The 13612-nt window shown below is 40.7% G+C and overlaps 1 protein-coding gene across 1 annotated transcript; it reads right to left on the bottom strand.

Moving 5' to 3' along the window:
- Positions 1-930: 930 nt before the first annotated feature.
- Positions 931-13612, bottom strand: gaa2 (alpha glucosidase 2). The gene is made up of 20 exons (XM_018738657.2): positions 13368-13612; positions 12184-12860; positions 11580-11725; positions 11245-11410; positions 10948-11044; positions 10512-10631; positions 10300-10418; positions 10068-10199; positions 9485-9595; positions 8900-9013; positions 8730-8814; positions 8512-8629; positions 7989-8122; positions 7576-7727; positions 7349-7497; positions 6455-6596; positions 5760-5858; positions 5494-5658; positions 2778-2924; positions 931-2284 (listed from the first exon to the last, which is right to left on the bottom strand). Exons 2-20 carry the CDS (start codon positions 12811-12813, stop codon positions 2222-2224), a joined length of 2889 nt encoding a protein of 962 aa, XP_018594173.1. The 5' UTR covers positions 12814-12860; positions 13368-13612; the 3' UTR covers positions 931-2221.

Genomic DNA, 13612 nt, shown 5'->3' with positions numbered 1-13612 from the left:
AAATCACATCTCTAATTAATCTTGAATGGAGTTATTGTTAGAATCTTCACAGAAATTTAATGGGATAAAGGGAAAGGATTGAAAGCTCTCAGCCCAGTTCACAGTCATGGCGAGTTGCTCAGTTTATAAGGGGTGTTGTTTTGTAGTGCGTTCGAGGCCCTGCGTAGAGGTTCGGAACTTGGAGTACATGATAAGAAGCGCTCGTCAGACAGGTACCTACAAACCATGCACCATCAGCAATCAGCTGTCTGATGAAGGGTTGTGATGGTCTAGAGTCTATCCCAGAAGCATAGAGTGTGAGGGAGGGTAGACCCTGGATGGAGTCCCAGTCCATCACAGGGTAATCAGACACTCATTCATTCACGCACACAGACAATAAGGGTCATTTAGTCACAAGCTCATTCGAAACACATTTGGACTGTTGGAGGGAACCCGCAAGAACACGGGGAAATAAGGAAACTCGATGAGACCAAGCTGGGTTCAAACCCGCAGGCCGGAAGCCGTGAGGCCGTGACACTACCTGCTGCAAGTGATGTGACAGTATGGTGTAATGTAAATTAAATATAAACCAGTCTCTATGCTGACATTTTTTCAAAAACTGCCAGCAACAGAGCTGAGAAATTAGCAGAGATACACAACATATTTTAAACATTCACTCAGAACTTTTGCCAATAACACCCTCTCCTGATAACATTTGTTCAGTGAAGATAAAATAAGCTGCCTTTTTGTTTTGGCTGTGAATAGCTAAACCAAGCTGTTCTCACATACACAGTACCATCCATTTTCCCCTTTTTTATTCATTTATATATATAAAAAAAAAAAAACACATTATGTCCTGAAATGAAGAATACCATTAATGCAATAAAACAGAGCACTGAGAGTCATTCTATTTTCTAGATATTTATACTGATGTTTTATTTGATTCTGGAGAGAGCATACATATTAGAGATAAAGGCCTTTCTTTGACACATCCGAGGATAAAAGTGTCATGTTCACACAACAAATATTGCAACAGCGTAAAATGAAACAGACCAGCTTAAAATGTTCCTTTATTGCAGGGCTGCACACAGTTGAAAAGAGTCTAATTCAAAGCAACTTAGATCAGTTAGATTCAGGTTCACTGAAGCATGAAACATCCCTTTTGCTTGGAAAATTTAAAAAAAAAAAAAAAAAAAAAACACATCTGCACATTTCAATTCTCATGCAGAAAAAATAAAAAATGAAAAGATATTAAAACAAGACGGTGATTGATGATTCAAACCAATTTTCTTCCCTTGTGTAACTATGATTCCATCAAGTGGCACATACCTGTTCAGAGGTATACACTTTACAATAAAAGGTACACCCATATTATTTTCTCACCAATCAAAGGAGGAAAATGGGAATTCAGGTGCAAGTAACATCCATTAAATTCCTCCTAAAACCTGAAGTTCATTAGAGTTCTCAAAAAAAAAAAAACACACACATTCATGTATGTATTATAAAAGTTCATCAGGCATGAAAATATTCATTTGTTTTTCTTATCAAGGACATGCTGACAGAAAAGTGAAACAACCAATTTAAAACAAAAATATTTAAATTGAGGTATTAAAGCTTTTTATACAGCGCCCTTCAGACAAGGCAAAGTACAGATCTAACATCCCACCGCTGTGCAATAACATGTCACAATGTGCATGAGGTTCATGTGGTTTACTGGAGTAACTGTTTACATGGGGGATAACAGCCATCTGTGTGTTTTTATTTATTTTAAATCACACTTAAAGAAGAGATGCACTTTGCTACAGAAGCAAAACTGAAAGGCCACACTTACAATAAAGCCAGTCTGAAGCAGGATCACAGCTAAAGGGGTTAAAAGGCACGGTCTAAGAAGAGAAATCTTGGATGTAAGACACCATTCTCTCACCATCGTCTCCTGTTTACCCCCCACATTAAGTTTTTATTAAATTTAATAACAAAAGCCAAAGGCTTCCAACAAGCAAAACAAAAGCACACCCTGATATGTACAACTTTTTTCCTTTCTGTCATTCATCTTGCAATGATACAGTACACATTTTTGTGGTCTTTAGTAGTGCAAAAAGCTTGTCAGCATAATCATCAGAGGGATAAAAAAATAATTCCATAAAATTTTCCAGATTGCCAGCTCATTCACAAATTGGGAATCACAACAAAAGCAGCAGCAGAAGAATTCTAGCGCAAGTCAGGACCCGTTTTCCATGTCCTGCTATGCCCAGCTGATAGTAAAGTTCTGACTGAGGTTCAGACCAAGATCTGTCACAGTTAAAACCTGGAAAGAAAGAAAGAAAAAAAAAAGGTGGTTAAGGAGTTAAATATAGTTGTTTTAAACACACTGATGCAACAATTATAATAAATATTTATTTGCCATTTAGCTGACATGTTTGTCCATAACGGCTAATTTCAATTATTTACCCTTTTATACAGCTGGGTAATTTTTAGTAGAGCCATTCACATAAATACTTTGATCAAGGGTACTACAGCAGGAGGTGGGATTTGATCCTTAGTCCTTTGAGTACAACATGGCAGCTCTTGCCACTATAATACCTGCTGCCAATTATAATTACAGTGTCGCATAGTGGCTGCTTTCATTCAAAGCAACAGACACATTAGTCTAGTTAGACAGCAGGATATTTTACTGGAAAACCTGTGTCAACAGTAAAATAGCAAGAACCTGAAAGGGCAGCTTTCAGGTTTGGAAGCTGTTTCTTTAGCCACTTCACTGCCTGATGCCCTTATGAACGTCAGTCTAGCAACAATTTTACCTGATTGCCTTTGTATGTAAAAGGAACGTCTTGGGAGTTCACAGTCACATTTGATGGTTCTTCTTTCACTCCATAAAAGGACACAGTCTCCACGGTGATGAACGTGGCCTCTACGTTGTCGTGAAGGACTTGTGAGGTCATCACATTCTGCCAAACATGAGAAATTAGACATTACAGAGATGGTCATGAGCTAAATGTCATTTTCATAAATAATCAAAATCAGCAATTACAACAGAAATATTCAGTTCTCAGCTCCATGCCTTTTTTTTTAAAAAAGAAGAAGGGAAAAAAAAAATGGTTTCAGTCCAAAACATGTCAGCACAAATAGCTTAGGCATCCACAGTGGTGCTTGTTCCAGTTTTAAACTAGTGATATAATTATTTGTTTCCTGTTTTTGGACCTAAATATATTACTTATACAAATCTTTAATTAATGCTAAAAATATCATTTCACCACTGCAGGGAAGTCTTTAGGCCTGAAGAAGTAGTTTGAGAAAAGTATTTATTTACAAACCACACATAGGGCAGCAACACACTTAAAATTCTTCTGCAAAACATTCGAAAACAAGAACAACACAGACTTCTACTTATGACACTGCAAACAAATTTCTCCAAAAATTCACAATATAAGCCTTGTATTATTAAAGCAATCATGCTTTCATTTACAGGTGAGCTTTACCACCAAAGATAGCCCAGGTGCTGTCTTATACCATGTGTCTGCAATGACAATATATGCAAATGAGTAAGCTCAATATAACAGCACATATACCCGACTTTCACCAGCATGTGCATACCACTATTTCTAAGTCAAAAATTACTTTAAAAGTCCAAAATGAGTGCTGACATGTAATTAAACAGTATGTTTTATTGGGTATTCTGTTTCTAGGTATTTTGGTGAAACTCAATACTATGCAAGTTTAACCCCAAAAATCAGGAAAAATATGATAGCTGTAAATGTGTCCTCTCACACTATAAGAACCACTAACTGTTGCTGCGTAACACTGGCCCGTCGGTTCACAGTTTTACTCTTCTATCAACAATCTGGCTATTAATTCATAGGAACTTGTGCTCTAGTTTAAATAAGCTATACAACCATTTCATTACTTTGGAATAGGGCGTAACACTTTAAACAATATCTGTTCCCAGATACCTACAAGACCTGATTCATTCTCTACACCCCAGCCACACTGCTACGCCGCTCTACCTCTGCCCACTGGGTGGTCCTACACACAAAAGGTCTAAAAATCAAAAGCGCAAAGGTTTTCAGTTCTGCCTCGAATGTGGTGGAATGACCTCCCCCTCTCACTCAGAACTCCTGAATCTCTCTCTGTATATAAAGAAGAGTCTTAAAACTCACCTCTTCCAAACTCCGTAACTTTTGAGAGAAGAAATTGTTGAATAATGGATAAACCTTCATGCAGCTACTCGTGTGATGTATACTGGTTAATATGGTGAAATGTGACAAATTAACTGTACTTTAGAATCACATGCCTACATCCAAATCTGGAAGTGGAAGCAGATACGGTAATAATATGAGGAGACATTGTTTTCCGCCTGCTCCAGCAACTGAATTCAGGGAAAACAGTTATGCTACAAATTTCAGTAAAATCTGGAGTATACTTTAGTACAAGCGCAAAACAGAAAGATCATCCACTGGCATGCGATGCTCTACTTCACTGCCACCGCACTGTCCATAATGACCATTCCAATTTCATGTTCTTACAGTTGACATGTTTATAACAGAACACTCGATTTTAGATGCCACACTTTTTACTGCAGCTGAGTAATTTCCTTTGTCTCTTTAACCACACATCATCTTTCATGGGGTTTAAAACCCAGTTTAAGGGCTAAAGCAAAAATAGTGACATATATTTTATCAGGAGTCTAATCCTAAGGCTGTTATTTCAGTAAGTGTGACAGACAACGATGTGATGTGCGATGCTCACTATTGCACTGCAGTGGCCATGAAGCAACCATCCATGAACAAAACCACTCTGGATCATAACCGAACTGTCCACTAAAGATATGTTACTTCACCAGAGACACTTAAGGTCCTGTTTTGCAAGGGACAATATACTGCACCCTCAGCTTATGTCATTTTTAACAGTATCTCACAAACAATAATGCTATTTTAATGCTATTAATTTTAATCTACATTAAGGTTTATCTGGTAGAAACAGAAAATAAAAATAAGATGCCCCTACAAACTCCTATCCAATGATGAGCTGTAAACACTTGAATCAAGATGATTTATGATCCCACACTGCTATTCTGTTTGGGTGTGTTTTGCTGCCATCTATAGGCTGACAATGTAAATACAGGTTGCATTTGCTCCCCAATAAATAGATTTTATAATAAGGAAGGAAAAAGCTAATAAAATAAACTGGAATTAGTTTGAGTCTTCAAAAGAGTAACTCTGCTCTTCACAACATGAGTCAATGTAGATTTTCTAATACGTTACTAATCACTGAGGCTCTGTACAATGAAGGCCAGAGTCCCCTTTGGTTTCTGTACAAGGTCAGGTCTTTGGAGTGTCTTCTGCTACTGCTTTGTCCTATGTATGCTGCTGTCACCTTGTGCACTCTCCTCTGTGATTAATAAAGTTTTAATCTAAAAGCTCAAAAAAGGCAAAACAAGTCAGAGGAAAAAGACCACTGTGACAGAATGATCTCGGTGTTAAACCATACATCTATGACAAACCCCTGAGGGACGATTACCTTTGCCACATGGAACACAATGTAGGCATATTGGTCTGTTTCATAGGTGTCAATGGTCTCCCCATCGTCCCAAAAGAGGTCTCCTGCTGCTGTGCCCTCATCCGTCAGGCTGCAGATGAGGTGCAGCGGTTGCCCACTGCTCACCCACAAGGTAGTATTGGGCCTCTGGGACACGAAGGCATACACGAAAGAGTCCTCAGTCTCATTCACCGAAAAATGTAGCCCCAGCATTACCCCCAAAGCATGGGGAGAAGCTGTCTGACTACCTGTGTGGGGATAACTGCTCCCTCACGGAGATGGACATTAATCTTGTCCAGTGGTGCCTGGAGCTTCACTGTCTCTCCCTGGCTCCTCAAAGAGTTCCCCTGCAAGATCAACAGCATGGACCCAGACACATCAGTGACATTACATATTAGTCACATTATTCATCTATATCTGAGATACTTTTCTCCAAAGTAATGTACAACTCAGTGCAAACAAAATTCAAAAACAAAGAGCTTTAGATACGGTAACATCTGAACAGCCTGTTACTTCATCTCCACCTGTACTACCGCTGTAAACGTCAACAACTCTTATGAACAGTAAGTTCAATGGTTTAAATATATGGTCTTGTGCTTAAATTAAAACCATTCTGCAAAGCAATAAAAGCACAAGGTTTACATTCTAACCTGTTTTCTGAATCTCTGTGTAGTTTCTATTAGCAGACAAAAGAGGGCGATACTTTCTTACCTAAACTCTGACCAGCGCTACATTTCTATTTATTAAGCACATGCTTTTCTCCAAAGCAACATTGAATCATGTAGTATTTAGCTGGCACCTTTGCCCAAGACGACATACAATGACTACAGTAAACTCTGTACGGTCATTCACACATTTATACATAAGCAGCAAATTGTAACACACATACAAAATGGGATTTTGCAAAACAAGCAAACAAAGGAAGTGCTCCATTGCTGCTTACCGTAAAAAAGTCATACCACAGGGCTTTGGGGAAGTATCCAACGACATAGCTGACACCTGGATCTAACACAGGGGTCACCAGTAAGCTCCGCCCCCAGAGAAACTGCCGATCTATGGAGTATGTTTTCTCATCATTTGGAAACCTGCAGTTAAAATGGTTAAAAAAAAAAAAGTGATAATGACATATACAACCACAAGCATCACTACTTCAGTAAATTCAGTTATAAATGGCAGCACATTTATCCACAGTTTCCTTAAAGATCATTCAAAAACTGCAGTACATTTTGTGCCTCTTTAAAAGATTTATGGGGTAAAGTTGAGAAACTTCACTGCTGTTCAATGCAACTTTCTTATTGTGCCTATAAAATGTCAAGCATTTAATATACTAGTGTGTTACCTAAAAACACATTCAGAACGATGGAATAAATACAATATTCAGAAGTGTTAGCTTAACAGTTTGTATTGCAATTGCATAAAAGTGGTCTTTGCACGACTAATGCCAAGAAGGTTATTTTAATGCAGATGTATTTTAGATTTACTACCAGTACCACTGACTAACCCTGAACGTGCACAGTTGAAGTCCTCAGAATTTAAGCTGTCAGCAACAATACTAAATTGCATTCTTACCCAATTCACCAGTAAAAAACATTTACAAATAGTTCTAAAATTGCATCAAGACAAAATCCTAGTGATGAGTTCAGGGAGCAAGTCAGCATTGCATTGGCGCTGAAAACCAACATGTGGTCAAAATCCTGACATCATACCGTTGGAATTCCCTTGAATACAATCATAAGTTATTAAATGACCATAATTTGACATATACAGTGATGTTATGGAGAAGGAACTGCTAAAAATATCTTGCCTATTCCTACTATGGAGAAGCATGGAGACTCACTCAAATAGCAGGGGCCGGGCCACAGTGTGCCCCTCCAGGTGGGCATGATGGAAGAGTGTGTAGAGGAGGGGGAAAAGCGAGTAGCGCAGCAGCAGCGCCTCCTGCATGGCCGTGCGGGCTGAGGGGCTGAAAGCGCTCGGGTCCTGGGCCTACGAGAGCAGGAGCACTAGTGTCAGCACACACCTCACAGAAGAGACAGAATGATGTGTTGGGGGGCACTGGGGTACCTTCTCATTGATGGAGTTGTGGTTGCGAGTGAAGGGGTAGAAGGCCCCTAGCTGGGTCCACCGCACACACATCTCCTCTGTGGTAGTGCCGCCAAAGCCGCAGATGTCAGCTCCAATGAGCGGAATGCCCAAGATGTTGAAGGTCAGCATGCCTGCAAGAGGAAAAGAAGAAACGTATTTATTCTCCACAATGACCCCTCTGCCTCACTGCATCATGGACTGTGTGCCTTATCAAACTTCAACTCATTGATATTATTTTCTGATTGGCTGTTCAGCAATCACTTTCACCCAGTGAGCTTCACAAATTAATACAGGTGGACATGCGTACAATCGACAAATACCACACTCGAGATCTTTAACCACTGCTCTACCGGCAGCTAACAGCACTGAAGAGCACTGCGATGCCTACTCACCACTTATAGAGGTGTACAAATCCGTCCACTGACTCCGGTTGTCCCCGAGCCAGTGCCCAGAGTAAAGTCCTTGACTGGGGAAAGTTGAGCGTGATATGACAAATGGGCGCTTTCCCAAAATCATCTTCAAGGCGCTGAAAATGCAACAGTAGTGACAGTGATGCTGCAGTAACGTGTATATCAACAAATTTTTAGAAATCACGTAAAAAATCCCAGAAATTCCTTCATATGCATTTAATCAACATTTTTATTTGGGGGAGTGGGGGTGAATAAAGACAGGTGTATAGGTAACAGTATTTCAGCCAGAATAAAATCATCAACGTGGAATTACACTTTATGTACATTTCAGAAAAATTTAGTAAACAGTTATGTTAAATTAATTAGTACTTTGGATTCATACACAGAATATACATAGAAGGTTAATAATCATATATACATACTTCTCTCTGTTCAGAACAGAATAAATGAGACAGCTTATTTTTATGAGAAAGATGAGCACTCTAGGTTCAGGTCAGATACTTACGAGGAGGAGGCTTTGGCCTCCAGGAGGCCATACAAGCTGTGCATGTTATAGTGAACAGATGTTTTCTGGAGGGCAGAAGCACACAGTGTCTTGGCTCTCAGTGAGCCACCAAGAACCCCTTCAAGCCAAGGAGAAAATGGGAATAATTAACCACACATGAAGACTTCATTGCTGGGAATTAGAAAACTGACCTCTCACGGCACAACCACTATTCTTACCAGGTGTATATGGGGGATTTTCTAGGTCATTGGACGGACAGCCCTTCAACGATCCATCCAAGAAGTTTGAAGGTTCGTTCATATCCTACATTAGAAGAATTAATTGAAAGACAAAGTGGTTCTGCCAACTTGCTGTCAAAAAGAGTACAAAGGGAACTGCATTCACTTACAATCCACAATCCATCAAACTGGACTTTGTCATGGAACCTCTGCAGGTTATCATACCACCATCTGTGTGTTTCCTGGCTGGAGAAGTCAGGGAAGGCTGTCAAACCTGGCCAAACCTGAGAAATGAGGGACAGCAGGTGAGTTTGAGAAAAAAAGAAATCAGGCAAAGCTATCAAATGTGTCCTCCCAGATAACACCAAAAGAGAATAAACTAAACTAACAACTGTTGTTCAGAAGAAAGTACATGGTTATTTCATTAAAATCTGTGCATGTGTAAAAGGACTGCCCAAAGAAAAGTCCACATCAGAAACAATTTCTGATTTGGGATTACAAAATATAGAAATTACTCTATTTTGCACAACAAAGAGTCCTGGTTTGGAGAAGCTGCATGTTTGTTCACAGTGTGGCTTACATCACAAGACCCTGAGTCACAAGACAGTGATTTCATTCTGAATAGCACAATTTTGACTCACATGCTTCTTTTTTTTTTTTTTAAATCAAATGTGTTTTACACAAACAAATAAAGGGATGTAAAATCTAGAACTTTTTGTTGGAATATTTGAGTACTTTTATGTGCAAATTTTAACCTTTCCAATCAACGTTTGCCCGCTGGAATCATTAATAAAGATGCCCCTCTTCAAGCCATCATCATAAGGCCAGTAAGTGCCTGGCTGCTGAGTACTACTGATCCCAGGGTCCTGCAACACACACAAAAAAAATTCATGAGCAAATTACACATATACTTGCACTCGGCAGACCCAGGGTCAACACCAGCTTCTGTTCTACTTGCATTTTACCTTTGAGCAAGGCACTTATTCTGAATTGCCCCAGTAAAAATTACTCAGGTGTACAGATAAGTAAATCACTAGAAGTTGATTAAAAGTATAGGCTGCTTTGGAGAAATGTGTCAGCAAAATAAAAAAATGTTACTTTCTATAAAAATTAATTGTAAACTTTGAAAGAAAAAATGCGGAACAGTTCAAAGCTTATACAGTGAATAAATGCATATTTATTACAGCATTCTGGACTAACATCCCAAAAATTGATTTTAGAGGATGAAACCGAAGTAGGGCAGGATATATGTGTTAAAGAAATAATACAGGACACTAGAACATCCAACTGCATAAAAAATGAGTATGGATAATCTACAAAGCAAACAAGGAGAAATACCAGAATCATGACGTATTTCTGTCCATGACTATGTAGATCCTTCACCATTTCTGGAAGTGTAGCAAAGTTCTGGGGGTCCATGGTGAAATCCATGGACCGGTCCATGTAGTCAATATCGTTCCATTGTACATCCTGAAACAAATACACTTCTACATCAGAAATGGACAAGTCGATAAACTCGACAACAAAAAAGCAACAAACGATGATAAATGACAACAGTAATTAGTAGTACCTGGGGTATGCCATATTTTCTCATGGTCCTCACCATTTCCCAGGTATTATCACTTGAATTATATCCCCAGCGACACAGGTGATATCCTAAAGCCCAATACGGTGGCATGGCAGGAGAACCTAAGTACAGAACACACACAGAAAGTCTCAGTATGCCAAGCCTGGTTCCAAAGTGAGGAAACAATTTGAGTCTCACTTGCTTCTGAAGCTCACCAACAACCTGCAGGTACTGCTGTATAACTGAGCTGGGATCAGGTCCCAGGAAAATGTAAATGTCCAATATTCCACCAATGGTACGCCAAGTAATCGCTGGGGCTGGTTGAAGGACAACATCTGGAAGAAACAGTGGAAATACTGCTTCAGACCAGTTTTTAAGAGTGAATAACTCCCAAACTGAAGAATCAGTATTTGTATGATAATATGCTCCACCACGGTGGGAATGACATTCTATGTATTTCAAAAGACAATGTGAAACACATGTCAAGAAAAACTTTGTGAAATACACATGTTGAACAGCAGTTTGCCAAAAATGCTCATCATGTCATGAACTTCTCACCATTCACATTTCACCACCTTGACCATGAAGCACTTTCAACTCAGAAGGATATTGAAAGTATTTCCATGGAGGAAAGCTGCTGTAATGACTCACCCATGGCGTTGCTGTTCAAAAGAAAAACCCCATGAGCTGAACCACCTTGTTCCATTCCCAAGTAGAACGGGTGAACACCATACAGATTAGTTTTTTCCTTTAAAAAAAGAAAAAGGTAGCAATTTCATTTTTTATAATTTTATACATTTCAAACACAACAAAACTGCACAATATCAAGAGCAAAGTCTTGAGATCTTCAGAGACGATACTCTGGTGGGAAGAAAGACATTTATCTCCCACCACAAAGATGTCTTTGATCCAGGCCTCAAAAAGCAGAAACCAAAAAAAGATGCTAACCATAGGCGCTACATCTCGGGCCCACATGGTAAGGGTGTTCCACTCGATGTCATGAAGGAAGGTTGAGCGATGTTCCCCCAACCCATACACATACCGCGTGGGGAGGGAAGTGGACAACTGGAGGAACTGGTCTGCGTAGAACACCGGAGCCACTGTGGTATTAATTCTGCGTGACACAAAGGGAAACGGAGAGATCGACTGAAGCTAAAAAAAGAAACGCGACAAAAACTCGACACGAACACTAAAATGTTAACAATTCAATGACACATATCTCATGTGTGACACAGTACCCTCTTTATGACATAACGCATAAAACGACAAAAAATGAGCCATACATGACCGTTCCAGTAGATGTTCTTTTCACTATCAAGCCAAAAGGCTTCTTGGAGAACTCCACAGTGTAAAGAGGACTGGATGCTTTCTGCGTGGCGTTGGGTACAGAGATGGGGACTTCGAACCTCGGGTAGGAAGGGTCTGTAATCTTCGACAAGAAAAATCGACATAGAAGATACATATTTCAGTGGAAACAAAGAAAACATATGAGACAGAGCAACACTGACAACAAAGCCGTAATTAACATAATACAGGTGGTCCCCAATTTACGATGGTTCAACTTACAATTTTTTCGACTTTACGATGCTGAGCTGGTGACAGACATTCAGTAGAAACCGTACTTTGAATTTTGATTTTTGATTTTTTTTTTTTCCGGACAACCGTGCGATATGCGGTACGATACTCTCTTGCGAAGCTAGACAGCAGCAGCGATCCGCACCTCCCAGTCTGTCACGCAGAGGTGTGCATTACGTGCACTTTCGACTTATGATTTATTTTCGACTTCCGATCAGAAATCGGGAACCACCTGTATAATTAATATGAACAACTTTCGGTCTCAACTGAGTTATACAGCGGCTATATTCGAAAAGACTTGTACGTTCTCACTTTTACACGCAGCCTTGAGTCGGTTTCATACAAAACATCCAGCTGGATCGTTTCAACGTCCTTGGGATAGTATGTTTTCTCTGACTTCTTCAGCTGTGCCGTGAATCCAAGGTCAGTGTCGTTCAGCGCGTCTAGCCAGTACGTAGGGAAGTTAGGGGGGTAGAAGCACCAAGGCACCCCATCCTTGATCGGCTTCTTGCCTGAAGACACCTGGATGAAACAGCAGTTCCTGGCCTCACAGAGCTCCCGCGTCACCACCACCTTCTCCGGGTAGCAGTCGAAGCGCCAGTTCTCGGGGACTCCGCTGCAGGCGAGCCCTTCGCGGGACGGGGCCGAGACCACGGTCGAGGCAGAGGCGGACCCCGACGCAGGGGATGGAGGTCTATGCGGAAACTGGCCGCTTGGACTGCGCAGCCAAAAAACGGTGCCGATCACCCAGACGACACACACCACCAGCAGGAAAGCGCCCAGGGCGATGAAGCTGGTGGAGGCGGAACATACGGTCTTCTTCTCCAGCAGGGGACTGTTCGCGGGCTTCTCCTCCACGGGCTCCTCCAGCGGTTCCTCAACGGAGCCGGAGCCCCCGGAGAAGTACACGTCCTCCGGGGTCAGCAGTTTGTAGGACACCATCCTTCCTACTCTGCTAAATGGACATCATAGGCAGAGCTGCAAAAAACCTGAAGGACAAGAGGATGCAAAATGTTACATAGTACGTGTTACACAATGTAACACTATTCAGACACACAGACACAGTGAGTAATGTTAAACGAACGGTATTCCAACGTGGTAACTAACTGTACCCGGTAGTTAGGGGATGAGAAACCACCAGCAACGCCGAACCAATTTCTCGTCACGAATCTATCGATGTCGCTCAAATTTTAACTACTTAAGTTAAATTCATTTTAACTCGTCGTTCGCACGCAGGACACATGATCCGGCGGCAGGCTGTTTTCATCATCATCATCATGTTTTGTGTCCCCCCCCATGACCATTTCGAAAAGATACTAGTATTTAATGTACTTTCATACCATACACAGACTCACTTTCACTTTGCACAGACACACAGTGACAGACTATCTCTCTCACACAGGACACACTGCTGCCCTGCGCCGTTGGTTACACTTACAGGTTAGTAACTAGAATTTTTTATTGCGGATAAGCGGTTACAATTATGGGGGACCTACCGCTGCGACGTGAACTGAGAAAAAGGTGCCAGTTGTCACTTGACGCCTCGCATTATATTTGGTGCCGTTTGTATGGTACTGTTATATATAGTAGTGTAATGTAGAGCGAGCGAAGCGGACCCGCGTTTCAAGTTCTGTTAAATATCAACAAAGCGAAAACGTGACCGTCGACATAATCCTTGAGGTCAGTACGGGTCGTCGAAAGGACAAACCGAGTTTTTCGTTTTCAAACGCGAAGTCGAAAA

The sequence above is a fragment of the Scleropages formosus genome, chromosome 20, assembly GCF_900964775.1.
Source record: "Scleropages formosus chromosome 20, fSclFor1.1, whole genome shotgun sequence".
Taxonomy (NCBI): Eukaryota; Metazoa; Chordata; class Actinopteri; order Osteoglossiformes; family Osteoglossidae; genus Scleropages; species Scleropages formosus.
Note: the sequence above shows the minus strand (reverse complement) of the source record. Positions and strands in the feature narration are given on the sequence as shown.

Coding starts and splice junctions, on each gene's coding strand:
- gaa2 (XM_018738657.2), bottom strand. CDS start 12,813: ATGGTGTCCTACAAACTGCTGACCCCGGAGGACGTGTACTTCTCCGGG. Junction 9,014..9,484: donor GGCAAACGTTGATTGGAAAG/GTTAAAATTTGC, acceptor CTCATTTCTCAG/GTTTGGCCAGGTTTGACAGC. Junction 8,815..8,899: donor AGTTTGATGGATTGTGGATT/GTAAGTGAATGC, acceptor CTTCTAATGTAG/GATATGAACGAACCTTCAAA.